Source organism: Macaca thibetana, chromosome 16 (genome assembly GCF_024542745.1).
Source record: "Macaca thibetana thibetana isolate TM-01 chromosome 16, ASM2454274v1, whole genome shotgun sequence".
Taxonomy (NCBI): Eukaryota; Metazoa; Chordata; class Mammalia; order Primates; family Cercopithecidae; genus Macaca; species Macaca thibetana.
In genome coordinates, this window is record NC_065593.1 from 56,873,865 (window position 1) to 56,887,813 (window position 13,949).

The following is a 13,949-nucleotide window of genomic DNA, read 5'->3' on the forward strand; positions in this document are numbered from 1 at the left end:
AGAAAGACATGGGATCCAAGCAGCAGCTTCCAGTGCAGGAGAGGCAGGCAAAACCCCCTGGATGGCGGGCGGGCGGGTGGGCGTGGGGGCAGAAGGGGCAAAGAGAGGCAAATCCCACCCTCCATGAAGGCAAGCCCCCAGACAACACCCAGACCAGGAGAGGAGAAGGGAGAGGGAGAGGGAGAGAGGGCACAGACCACCGACAGATCAGGAAGGCTGGAATCGAGGAGGTAAACACCAGAACACTCAGCTCAGGAAAGGCCGAGGTGGGGCTTCTGGGTAGAGGGAGTCGTAGCGCAGACACCCGGCACTCCCGCCGCGGAGAGGTGGAGCCCTCGGCTCCCGCCTTGCATCTGGGCAGCATGAGGCTTCCTCGGCAGAGAAAGCAACAGAAGGGACGCCCTGACAATCCACAGCCCAGCCTTCTGGAGGACTGGAACTTTCCACCTTGCTCTCTTCAAGTCCTGAGCCATCACACAGCTGACCACCCTCCTAGAGAGGCCTGTGAAGTGCTCCTGAGTGAGGATGAGGTTCCAGCGGATCGCAGGATCCCAGCTGCCCCTCCATGACAGAGGGCAGGTGAGTGAAGCTGTCCTGGACCCGCCAGACCAGTCACCTGCCAGCTTTCTCCTAACTGAGCCACCCCAGTGTCCATGAAACAGAAGGAGCACTCCGCCAGGCCCTCCACAAACTCCTGACACAACATATCCGAAGACGGAATAAAACGGTACTTATTCTAAGCCACTAAGTTTGGGATAGTTTGCTATCCAGGAATAGGTAAGAGGGACAGGGAACTGCTGTTTTTTGTGATAAGACTTATATAACTCTTTTTGACTTCATAAAGTATACGGATGTCTCAATGGACAAAAGTCACCAAAAAAAAAAATTTAAGGTATTAAACCATCCTGGGCAACATGGCAAAACCCTGTACCTACAAAAAATTCGCCAGGCATAGTGACCGCGCCTGTAGTCCCAGCTACTGGGGAGGCTGAGGCAGGAGGATCACCTTAGCCCATGTGTTTGAGGCTACAGCCAGCTGTGATCACACCACTGCACTCCAGTTTGGGTGACAGAGCAAGACCCTGTCTCAAAAAAAAAAAAAAGGAATTAAATATAAAAGTAAAAGCAAAGCCATATAAAATCTTAAGGAAAAAAATAAACAACAAAAACAAAAAAATAGGCCAGGCGTGGTGGCTCACACCTGTAATCCCAGCACTTTGGGAGGCCAACGTGGGTGGATCACAAGGTCAGGAGATCAAGACCATCCTGGCTAACATGGTGAAACCCCATCTCTAGTAAAAATACAAAAAAGTAGCCGGGCGTGGTGGCGGGTGCCTGGGCGACAAGAGCGAAACTCCGTCTCAAAAAAAAAAAAAAAAAAAAAAAAAAAAAAAAAAAAAAAAACAGAAACAGCGTGTCCGTCCTGGCCAGCTTGTCCCTACGCCTCTGCCCTGCAGCCTCAGGCTCATCCAAGGGCCTGACAACAGCTCATCCCACCTCCTTTCCCAGTCCTCAAACCGACACCACATTCCAGCCTTCGCTACAGCTGGGGTGCGGCCTCCGATTAAATAAGCAAGCAGTCTGGGGGGAGGGGGTGTGGAGGTAAAAACTGGTCCCCACATCAAGTGCCTCTGCAATTTAAAGTGTGTGGGGGTGGTCTGCGGGAGCTCACAGCTGGCCCCTCCCCCTCCCCCGCACCCACACACCCGGCTCCGCAGCTCTTGCGGCTCTTGCGGTGCCTGGCGTCGGTCGGGCAAGCTCCGGCAGGTCCCTGCAGCCCGGTGCCGGGTGAGCTCCCTCCCTGCCAGCTCAGCTCCCGAGGAGGACCAGGGACAGAGACTCTCGGGAGCAGGGTAGAGGGTGGAAGGTACTCAGACCCTCAAAGGCCTCACTGGACCCTTCATGGCAAGGACGCCATGAATGCTGTACCTCCCAGGGTACGTGTACTTGAGAATCAACCGAAGTGTCTGCCTCCCGTGTACACACGCTCAGGTTCTAAAGGGAAGGCTCACATGTCTTTGCCGTAACGCCAAATATTCACCAGGTGTGATGAATACAGTAACCTACGCTCTAACTGCGGACACGTCGGAAGCCCTCCGACCCATGGCTGTCCAGGCAGCACTGACACCGCACTCGGCACTCACAGACGGCGCCGGGAGTCTGCCAGATACTTGCTCGCTGGGTCCAGTGCTGGGGAGGCTGCCTGCAGCAGCTCGGTGGGTGCAAACACATGAATTGTAGCTGCGGGCAGGAGGAATATCAGGTGCATCTCTACGCCCCGAGGGCTCAACTCCTACACTTAAATCCCTCCCACTGGAACAGCCGGCTCCAGTTTCACCAAGCAAGCGTGAGAACAGGTACTGCTTCCTGAGCACCGCCAGCCACCAGCACCAAGACCCGGCCACATCCCAGCACTGCCCACCTCTGGTAAGTACTTACTATTTCTTTTCAAATTCAAGTTTTATTTTAAAACTCTTCTCAGACGTATCTAAAATACCCGGCTGAACGCAGCATTTGCCCCGTGTCTGCTCTGCCTTGCTCTGGGCTTCAAGGATTACTCAGGACCCAGCAGGTGCATGGCTGGGATGCAGACCACGATTACAAAACTTCTAATGAGGCTGACACTTAATTCTAAGAACAGGAACAAGCTTATCTGGAAATTAACTCCTTTTTCTGCCCTAAAATTCATAAAAGTTAAACCAACACAAATTCATATTATTGCTTAACTGTTCCTAACCTCAAAAACAAACTATAATAAATGCTAACAAGAGGTAAGGGTCATATATATGTGTGTGGTGTATGTACATTAGGGTGAATTTAGGGTTTATAAATATGTGTGGTATACGTACCTTAGGCTGAATTTAGGGTTGTATATATGTGTGGTGTATGTACATTAGGCTGAATTTAGGGTTGTATATATGTGTGGAGTATGTACATTAGGCTGAATTTAGGGTTTATATGTGTGGTGTGTATACATTCTGCTGAATTTAGGGTTATATATATTTGTGGTGTATGTACATTCTGCTGAATTTAGGGTTTACATGTATATGTGTGGTCTATGTACACTAGGCTGAATAGAGGGTTATATATGTGTGTGTGTGGTATATGTACATTCTGCTGAATTCAGGGTTATGTATGTGTGATGTATGTACATTAGACAGAGCTGAATTTAGGATTATAAGTGTGTGGTGTATGCACACTAGACAGTGCCGAATTTAATATCTAGTTTAACTTTTAATACTTTCAAAGTTTAAAATAAGTACATAAGCTTACATAAAGTTTAAAATTGAACATAAGCTTTCAAAAACAAAACCAAACCAAAGGGGTTAAGTTTCTGTTTGGTTGTTAAAGTCTCATGTACATGTAAACACAGACACAAAAAGGGTTTTTTCCTTACACGAAATTTCCCATAAATCTGCTTTGGAGGAGAACAATTATTGACCCAGCACAATCCGTCCACATTTGTGCCCCTAATTTTCACTGCGCAGTAGCAAAGGCCTTCCAGCATTTCTGACCGGAGTTTCAGGATGAGGCGGTGACTGTAAAGTGGTGAGCGTTTGTTTACGAGCTCAGGTCTGTAACTCGGGATCTCCTGCCGAAACTAGAGTAAGAGCCCCTGGTTGTTTTTCTGGATCCATTCTTCCAAATTATATTCCCGAAGACTGTCTTTTCCCCAGGTCTTGGTTGTCCTGAGGTTTATCCTTCGTTTTAAAGAGCCGAAAGGCTGGGAGGGAGGGGCAGTCAATCACTGGAAAAGCTCAATTGGAGTAAAACTCACAGATCTCGTTCTTGCGACATCCCAGTGGGTAGGCGACAATGGTGTGTCCTTGAGTTATGCAACAATGCCACATCACAATATTGTAATTACAGCATGCCCTTCACAATGCTCCAGCCCAGCAGGCTCCTTGCCAGACAGCTGGACACCACCAGAAGGAACATTACAGCACAGTCTCAGGCACAGGTTAGGATACATGATAAGCATGGTCGCCCAGCCTGTCACAGAAACGTCCCATGGTCGCCCAGCCTGTCACAGAAACGTCCCATAATTACCCAGCCTGTCACAGGAACGTCCCATGGTCGCCCAGCCTGTCACAGGAACGTCCCATGGTCGCCTAGCCTGTCACAGAAACGTCCCATAAAGTTAAACTGTAATTACCTCCACTGTGTCCTATCAAAGTGTTTTTTTTTTTTTTAAGAACTCTTTCTCTCATCTATTTTTCAAAGTTCAAACTCCTCAGAAGCTTGTTAAGCATCCCAGCTTCTCACTATCACCCCAACTGCCTGCTGCATTGACTGTCCACATTAGGAACCTTTGGAAAGACAGTATATTGCAATTTAGAACTTTAAAAACAAGACAGACACAACCCCATGGCCAACCGAAACCACTCACTCTTCAAAGCACTGTCTGTGTGGGCAGCTACGCCCCAACACCCAGCCCAGTGCACGCTGAGCAGGAAGAGAAGTGAGCTCTCAGCTCAGCGCACTTTCCAGAAGCCAAGTGCATCGGCTGAGCACACGACATTTAAAATACTTAGAAAGGCACAGAACGGCATCTGTAAATACAGCAAGAAAACCTGGCGAAAGCTCGGCGGGATCCTGAGCATGTTTTAAGCCACTGCACCCCACTGTTCTTATGCCCTTTAGTGTAGACATTGTCTACGTTGGCTGCTTGGTCTGAAATGATTTGGAGAAAGAAGTCTTTGTGTCAGGCCGGGCTCAGAGGAGGTGGGTTGGAGGAGAGGGCACACGTTAGCCAGCAGCAGGCAGGGAAGAGTCTGAGTAAGTATTTCAGTAACAGCCACCTTTGATCCAGATCTGGAAGCTCTGTGGAATGTCCACCCTGCTAACGTTTCCTGCCGATCCAGTGGGAATCGAGAGGAGGATGAGACCCTCCTTCAGGATCACACCGAGGTCTTCACTGTAAAATATGCTAGCACTGCAGTTCTCAAATGAAAGCAGATAATGAACGAGACTCTGCTTTATTACTAGACAGATAGACAACTCTCCAGGCATGTTATTAACTAAAATGGAAACATGCCTCCCCCAGGAGAAGAAGATGCCCGGCACTTCTTTTTCACCTCTAGAGAAAAACTGCACCTCTAAATGCAAATCCAAATTACTATAAACAGCTAGAGTTCTGGGTTACACTGCTTGGGCAACAACATACTCTTCTGGGAATATTTAACACCAGCAGTTGCCAGAGTACAGTCGGGCTGGTAGAAACTGACCAGAGACAATTTAAACGCCGTGCCCACAGACAGATGTGACAGCCGGAGGTACTGGCCGTCGGGTTTGGTTTCCTCATCCTTATAAACCTCACTGAAGCAGGACACAGAACTCACAGGCTGACATCATCATTTGAAAGCTTACCAAAGCAACAATTTTATCCCACTTACTCCCCTGACACTACTGTAGTTTTATAGATCAGGTGAACTCCACCCGGCTTACACTGAAGCAGCTGTGCTCCCTGTTTTAATTAGCAAATTGTGCAAGCCTGAGAGGTCAGTTTATCCAGGTTTTACTAAAACTACTGCCAGAGACTCCATGTTTACACAAATTTCCTTCAAGCAATTCAACTCCAAAATGCTCTCACTCACCAGGGGCTTCCTCCCTGCCACACCTGCTTACGTCAACTAATTGATCCAAGAACAAAAGGGCAAATCGTTCAAAACTTCAGATAATAACATCTGACTAGAAAAGAGACATACTAATATAAAAGCAATTATTTTCCTAATTACTATTTTGGCTAACAGCAGAGCTTACACGTAACTTGCCTGCTGTAAAGCTTTTGAGAAAATCTGACCAACACGGGTTATTTATTTATTTGCCTGAGAGTATCAGCAATGTGAAATAATGCTGCTTCGAAAACTAAAGTCCTCACTTTCTTAGATCCCGAGGGAGTCACCTGCCCCTCTGAGGGCTTGTGTTTCAGGTGCTAGAGGCGACGTTTCAGTATCGCAAGGACGCAGCTCTCACTTGATGAACGTTTTGCAACTGTCATCGTTTTGATCATGATGCTTCCAGCTAGTGATGAAATCATCAGTTTTCAGATCCCTGCCATAACATATCCTATACAATCATGGGAACCTGACTTGCAGAGGTTCTCACGCCTTCAGAACCAGGGAGCGCGGCGAGGCGTGCCGGCACAGGCCCCACCGACTGATCTGGCTGGCCCAGCGTTTGGCTGGAACCAGGCACCGGCTTCTCCACTTCCTGAAGGGAGGCAGGGAAACTGCTTTCATCACCCAGGGCAGGTCTGCCCCACACGGTAGGGACTGAGCCCATAAAGAAGTAGTTCACGTTCTTTTTTCTAACAAGGGGAAATTAGAAAGACAAAGACAAAACGATCATTACATGTTTCATTCGCTTGGCTTTGACCCGGTTCATTGTAGGTTCATTGTAGCTTCTGTGGCGGCCCACGGTGGGAGAGGGGTGCTGAGCTCCGGGTCTGAGCCCCAGGGTGTCACCCGACACCCTCCCTGGTTGTGGGGTAACAAACATCTTGTCCTCATCCAAGGACAAGATGGCTGTGATGAGTTCCTGCTACACAGAAACTCATCACAGAGAAGGCGACAGGTCAGCAGAACCCCTCTTTTCTACCCAGACCACTTTTTTTTTTTTTTTTTTTTTGAGGCGGAGTCTCGCTCTGTCGCCCAGGCTGGAGTGCAGTGGCGCGATCTCGGCTCACTGCAAGCTCCGCCTCCCGGGTTCCCGCCATTCTCCTGCCTCAGCCTCCCGAGTAGCTGGGACGACAGGCGCTGCCACCACGCCCGGCTAATTTTTTTGTATTTTTAGTGGAGACGGGGTTTCATTGTGTTAGCCAGGATGGTCTCGATCTCCTGACCTCGTGATCCGCCCGTCTCGGCCTCCCAACGTGCTGGGATTACAGGCTTGAGCCACCGCGCCCGGCCACCACTTCTTAGTAAATAAATGTCTTAAAGAAAGTATGTTAACAGAGGCAGTTTGTAGGGGGAAGGGTGGTTCTTTGGGTTTTTAAGAAATATGAATAAAGGAGCTGGGCGCGGTGGCTCACACCTGTAATCCCAGCACTTTGGGAGGCTGAGGTGGGCAGATCGCCTGAGGTCAGGAGTTCGAGACCAGCCTGGCCAACATAGTGAAACCCCGTCTCTACTAAAATTACAAGAAATTAGCTGGGTGTGGTGGTGGCCACCTATAATCCCAGCTACTAGGGAGGCTGAGGCAGGAGAATTGCTTGAACCCAGGAGGCGGAGGCTACGGTGAGCCGAGATCGCACCACTGCACTCCAGCCTAGGCGACAAGAGCGAAACTCTGTCTCAAAAAAAAAAAAAAAAAAGAAAGAAATATGAATAAATGAGTAGAGAAACCAGTGTGCTGAGAATAAAATCAGAGCACTTCCCCAGAGTTCAGAGCAGCCATACGAAAGCCCAGCCTCCACCCCTGGCCTGTGGCGTGTGGGAGGAAGGACACGGGGTGCAGGGAGGCGGCCTTGCCTCAGGGACAGCTGCCTCCTAGGCTCCACACACACCACTCTACTTTCAAGGGGCAGCTTCTCACTCGACTTTTAGCCACCCTGATGTCTATACATAAAACCTCGCAGACTCAAGAATGGGCACATCTGCCCATTCCTTTAAAAAAAAAAAAGCTGCAGTTGAAACAGTTTTGTTAAGTCATTTCCATTTAGCCTTTTTTTAGGCAAGGTCTCACTCTGCTGCCCAGGCTGGAGTGCCGTGGCAGGATGACAGCTCCCTGCAGCCTCAATCTCCTGGGCTCAAGGGATCCTCCCACCTCGGCCTCCCAAATTGCTGGGATTACAGGCATGAGCCACCGCCCCCAGCCCTCCATTTAACTTTACTTTTATGTATTTTTTTTTTAATTATACTTTAAGTTTTGGGACACAAGTGCAGAACGTGTAGGTTACATAGGTAAACGTGTGCCATGGTGGTTTGCTGCACCCATCAACCCATCGTCTAGGTTTTAAGCCCTGCATGCATTAGCTATTTGTCTTAATGCTCTCCCTCCCCCCAACCCCCACCCCCAGACAGGCCCTGATGTGTAATGTTCCCCACCCTGTGTCCATGTGTTCTCGCTGTTCAGCTCCCACTTACGACTGAGAACATGCGTGTTTGGTTTTCTGTTCCTGCGTTCGTTTGCTGAGGGTGATGGTTTCCAGCTCCATCCACATCCCTGCAAAGGACATGATCTCATCCCTTTGTATGACTGCACAGTATTCCAGGGTGTATATGTGCCACATTTTCTTTATCCGGTCTATCATTGATAGGCATTTGGGTCATCTAACTTTATTTTTAAGCTGTTTGAAAATATTTAGACGCTAAAAGACCTTTTCCTTTTTACATTTTTAATACGAATTAAAGTGCTCAGATCCACAGTACCTCCACCCCATCTCCCACTCACGCTGTCTCCCAGGCACAGTTGCTGCTTGAGTCGCTCCAGGCCCAGCTGCCACGTGGAGAGCCCCAGACTCTCAAAGCCTTTGTTCTGGGCCGGGCGCGGTGGCTCACGCCTGTAATCCCAGCATTTTGGGAGGCTGAGGCGGGTGGATCACCTGAGGTCAGGGGCTCAGGACCAGCCTGGCCAACATGGTGAAATCCCGTCTCTACTAAAAATACAAAAAAAAAAATTAGCCGGGAGTGTTGGTGGGCGCCTGTAATCCCAGCTACTCGGGAGGCTGAGGCAGGAGAATCGCTTGAATCTGGGAGGCGGAGGTTGCAGTGAGCCGAGATTGCGCCACTGCACTCCAGCCTGGGTGACAAGAGAGAAACTCTGTCTCATAAAAAAATAAATAGCCTTTGCTGTCAGCCTTGGGTTAGGAGGCAGGTGAGAGCCCCAGCGGGGTGCAGTGCAGCCTCTGAAGGAAACCTGGGGCTGGTAAGAGGGACACAGAGACCCTCTGGAAGAATCCAAAAGAGCAGGCCAGCCCTGACATCACAGCGCAGCCCCTGGTGGGTCCCGGGACCTGAGCAGGTGTGGCCCAAGGGCTGAACCCACTCCCTAAAGGTTAAGGGCCAGGACAGCTTCCTCCCATGGCCCAACCATCTCTAAAGCAGACACCACTCACTCCAGTCTCCTCTCGGGCACGAGTGTGGCAACGCTTTGGCTCTTCCATTTGGAGGTGCACCTGGATGGGCAGGTGCTGCTGGCCGTGCCTCCTGGCCAGCAGGAACGGGGTGACCGTGAAAGCATGTCTCACAATGCTGCTGTCACTCACAGGATGTACAAATTCACCTCAACAGTATTTCAACCATTTAAGTCAACATAAACAGAGCATTTGTATTCCTCTCTGAGACAACGTAAATGCTACTTAATGATAAAGCTGACTTTCGAAGCAGCAGGGTGGAGTCTTGTGTTCGAATGTTCTTCGTTTTTAAATAAGCACACTAGGAATACACCAACAACGTGGCTGAAGAGGGCAGAAACTGCCACGAGTGTTTAGGGATTGGCCGCAGGGGAGGCAGGGAGCATCCATGGTCTCGGGCTCTGCAGACCGACAGCAGGCCACGCTGTACATGGGCGAGCTCCCGGCTAGCAGGTAGGACCAAGTAGACGGTGGCCAGCCCATGCTGTGTAAAAGTGAGGGGTCACTCTGCGACTGTGGGGTACACGTTAAGGGGAAACGGCCACAAACCCCTTTGCATTTCAGGTGAGAGTGCGGCCAACCACACCCCCACTGTTTCAAGCGTGTAACCCTCCAAGCAGAGTCAGGCAGCACTGGGACAGGACTCCGTCCAGACCCTGGGAGGCGGCTCGGTGTCCTCAGCCCCCAGCAGCGTGCTTTCAAGGAAAGGTCCAGGTCACAGGATAAAAGTTCCCAAAACTCAAAGGCTTACAGGCATTCTCAGAACAGACACTCAACACACCACACTCCACCTCTAGGCCCCGAGGCGACTCTTTCAGATCAGACTCAGAAAACATGGTGGGGAGTTAGCAGCCCGGTTACCAAGGGCAGGGCTGCTTCTGTGACCCCAGGAGCAGGCGGCTTCCGCCCTTCCGGGGCTCTGCTTCAGGGATCCTGCGGCGGCTTCTCGCCGACCCCTCACTCGCTGTCCTGACACCAAGACTCTGCTCTTTGTTGCAGCTCCCGGCTGCCAGATGACAGAGGCTCCCGCCAGACCCTCGGCACACAGAGCTGGCTTCCGGTAGAAGCGCTCGGGAAAGAGGCAAAGCGGGAGGTGCCTCTTCAGAAACCACGAGGTGCACGAGGCGTCGGCGGTGATCACGCCACCTGGACGGCCAGAGTCCGAGGCATAAGAAGGAAAATGAGTCTTCTCAAAGAGCGGAAGCCAAAAAAGCCGCATTACATCCCCAGGCCTCCGGGAAAGCCCTTCAAGTATAAATGTTTCCAGTGTCCCTTCACTTGCAATGAGAAGTCCCATCTTTTTAATCACATGAAGTATGGTCTTTGTAAAAACTCGATTACTTTAGTATCAGAGCAGGATCGCGTTCCCAAGTGCTCTAAATCTAACTCGCTAGACCCTAAGCAAACCAACCAGCCCGATGCCACAGCCAAGCCAGCCTCTTCCAAGTCTGTCACAAACGGAGTCTCCACCTTTGACTCAAAGCTTCAGCACAGCTCTGCCAGGGAAGACATCAAGGAAAACCTGGAGCTGCAAGCCCGGGGAACCCACAGGTGCCCAGGACAGAAGCCGGCCCTCCACAGGGCGTCAGCCTGCGAGAGCCCAGCTCCGGAAGCCGCCCTCGGTGCCCAGCCTGCTCTGGAAGGCGCAGCTCGGCCTTCTGCATTTGTTCCAGTCGGCGAGCACAGGCTTAAGGGGCCAGACAGCGCTGAGGCGCCTGAGACACTGGCTTTACCCAACCCCACTGCCAAGGCCACCTCCTTCCACACCAAGTCGGCCTTCCACGCTCCTGGCTACCCCTGGAAAGCCGGCTCACCTTTCCTCCCACCAGAGTTTCCACATAAAATCTCATCTACAAAGGGGCTTGGGGCCATTTCCCCTTACATGCACCCCACAATCCCAGAGTACCCGCCTCACTTTTACACAGAGCACGGGCTGGCCACCATCTACTCGCCTTACCTGCTGGCTGGGAGCTCGCCCGAGTGCGACGCGCCCCTGCTGTCAGTCTACGGAGCCCAAGACCCGAGACACTTTCTGCCTCACCCGGGGCCAATCCCTAAGCACCTGAGTCCATCTCCAGCCACATATGATCATTACAGGTTTTTCCAGCAATATCCCTCTAATCTGCCGATTCCTTACGGATTTTACAGGCCAGAGACTGCGTTTTCCTCCTACGGTCTCAGACTCCCACCTGTCGCTGGCCTCACCCGAGATCAGAGCTCTCACCTGCTTGAAGAAGCCACCCTGGTCTATCCAGCCTCAAGTCCTTCCAGGTTAAACCCTTCAGACCCCAACAGAAAACACATCGAGTTCGAAAGTCCAATTCCTGAGGCTAAAGACTCCTCCAAGCCTGGGCAGAGAGACACGGAAGGGTCCAAAATGAGCCCCCGCGCAGGGAGCGCAGCCACAGGCTCCCCGGGGAGGCCAAGCCCCACCAACTTCACGCAGACGAGCCAGACCTGCGAAGGCCTGTGTGACCTCTCCAACAAGGCGGCCTCCAGTGCACTGGGAAGACTCTACCAGCCGGAGCAAAGCCTCACAGCCTTCAAGCCTGTGAAGAAAGTCACAGAATGCCGACCCGCCCAGGCTCCTGAGACCAGAGCAGAGTCTCCAATAAGGTAAGAAAATGTCATTTTCAAAACCTCCAAGGGAATGTTTCTGGTTGGGTTCCATGAGCCAAGTTTATACTTGTTCAAACTGCTTCACGCAGTTGCTTTTCTAAGCAAGCTCCTACTAAGCTTTCTCTTGGCTTCTTCTAGCCTCAATGTTGTGAACGGAGACCCCCCCGCTCCGACAGGAAGCACCTCTCTCGTCTTGGAGGCCGCGCCTTCCAGTCCGGAGGACAGCTCCAGGATGGGTCCCCTCAACCTCTCCAAGAAATCAGAGATAAATCCGGCAGCCACCCACGAACCCACGTACCAAGGCAGCCCCCAGGCGGAAACCGCCAGCTTCTCAGAGCTGCAGGACCTTCCTCTCAATCTCTCGGTGAAGGACCCCTGCAACGCCCCGGCTCTGAGGCCTCCCTTCCCCAGTCAACCACGAGCTGCAGAACCTGCTGCTGCTGCTCTACAGAAGACTGGGACAGAAGGTTCTGAGGATGTGCCCAGCCACCCTGAGACCAAGCCAGGCAGCCTCGACGGTGACGGGGCCCCACCCACAGGCCCCGGCGAGGAGGCTCCAGACACACATGCGGTGGACAGCAGCGAGGAGCAGAAGCAGACGGCAGCTGTGGCCCTGTGCCAGCTGGCAGCCTACAGCCCCAGGAACATCCGGGTGGGCGATGGGGATGCTGCAGCCCCGGAACCTGTCTGCCAGCAAGACACACCCACACTCAGCTCCACGGAGAGCCAGGAGGCCCAGGGTGACCTCAGACCCAAAGGACAAAAGAGGACAAGTCAAAGGGATGCTGGAAAATCCCAGCAAGGAGCTAAGAAGGCGAAGCTGCAGGACACAGCCAGAGTGTTCACGCTACGAAGGAGGGCCCGGGTATCCTAACGCCGGGTTCACACGTGTGCTCACAGAGCTACGGCCACACACATGCCTCCCAAGGCGGCGCGCTACGCCACCTCTGAACTGGCACTTTCCTGTTTTTACAAATGCAGCTTCTTCTCGAAAACAAACAAAACCTCCAATTCAGTTTTTATAAATATTAAGCATGAATATTAAAAGGTGCTTCTACTTTTGGTTGTAAAAACATCTGAATGACTCTAAGACTGATAAGTATTTTGAAGTCTAAGCCGTCTTACAGAAGATCTTTTATAAATGTTTGCTTATAAATAGCTCACCATTACAACAAATTGTTTTAACTGTTTTTCTATTAGCTCTAGCTGCATATTTGAAGTAAATGACAATCACTGAAAAATGTCAGAAAAAGCATTTTCAATACTAGCATAAAGTGCCGTATGTAAAAAAGAAAAATGTGATGTTATAACTAAATAACACACAAACATCGAGAGGCTATTTATACAAATAATTTATTTCCGCTAGGGAAAGTGCGTTACTGGTGAAGGTATTATCAGTTTATTCTACTTGCTTATAATGCTACAGTGGGTGTTCTGCCTCACTCTGCCTCACTTTCCATTCCCCAAAATGATGTGTATGTTGCTAATTTTCCAATAAACTCCTATGAACCATAAGGAAACATAAAATGAAGATGAATATCAATCTATGTTATCCTTTAGAACAGTTTGCCATAACACTCAATGAAAAAGAGCTCATAGCTGAGGCAGCAATTAACCTGTGAACGGGTGCGTGTATGCATTCAATTGTGTGGGTGTGAGCGTGTGCTGTCTGTGGGGGTGTGTGTGTGCACATTCGCCCATGTGGGTGTGCACGGCTACGGGTGTGTGGGTGTCTGCTTGTGCATGTCTACAGATGCATGTGCACATTTGATCGTGTGGATGTGTGCGTGTGCACGTCTGTGGGTGTACCCACTTATGCATCTCTGCGGGTGTGTGTGCGCATTCTATTGTGTGGGTGTGCGGGTGTGCACATGCGCATATCTGTGGGTGTGTGTGCGCATTTGATTCTGTGGGTGTGCATGTGTGCTATCTGTAGGGGGGCATATTCAATTGTGTGGGTGTGCGTGTGCATCTCTGTGAGTGTGGGCACATTCAATTGGGTATGCATGTGTGCATATCTGTGGGGGGTGTGCATTCAGTTGTGTGGGTGTGCACGTGTGCTATCTGTGGGTGTGTGCTCATTCTATCCTGTGTGTGCACATGTGTGCATATCTGCAGGGGTGTGTACACAGGTAATTGTGTGTGCACGTGTGCATATCCATGGGGGGTGTGCACACTCGATTGTGCAGGTGTCCATGTGTACATACCTGCGGGTGTGTACACATTTGTGTTAGTGTGAATGCATATGTGGGGG

General features: G+C 50.8%; 2 protein-coding genes across 4 annotated transcripts in view; one reads left to right on the forward strand and one right to left on the reverse strand.

Moving 5' to 3' along the window:
* Positions 1-13,949, reverse strand: part of TBCD (tubulin folding cofactor D) — a 188,891-nt gene that overhangs the window by 104,985 nt on the left and 69,957 nt on the right. The window lies entirely within an intron of this gene.
* Positions 1,598-13,254, forward strand: ZNF750 (zinc finger protein 750). The gene is made up of 3 exons (XM_050763711.1): positions 1,598-2,427; positions 10,076-11,692; positions 11,834-13,254. The coding sequence occupies exons 2-3, from the start codon at positions 10,257-10,259 to the stop codon at positions 12,567-12,569; spliced, it is 2,172 nt and encodes a 723-aa protein (XP_050619668.1). The 5' UTR covers positions 1,598-2,427; positions 10,076-10,256; the 3' UTR covers positions 12,570-13,254.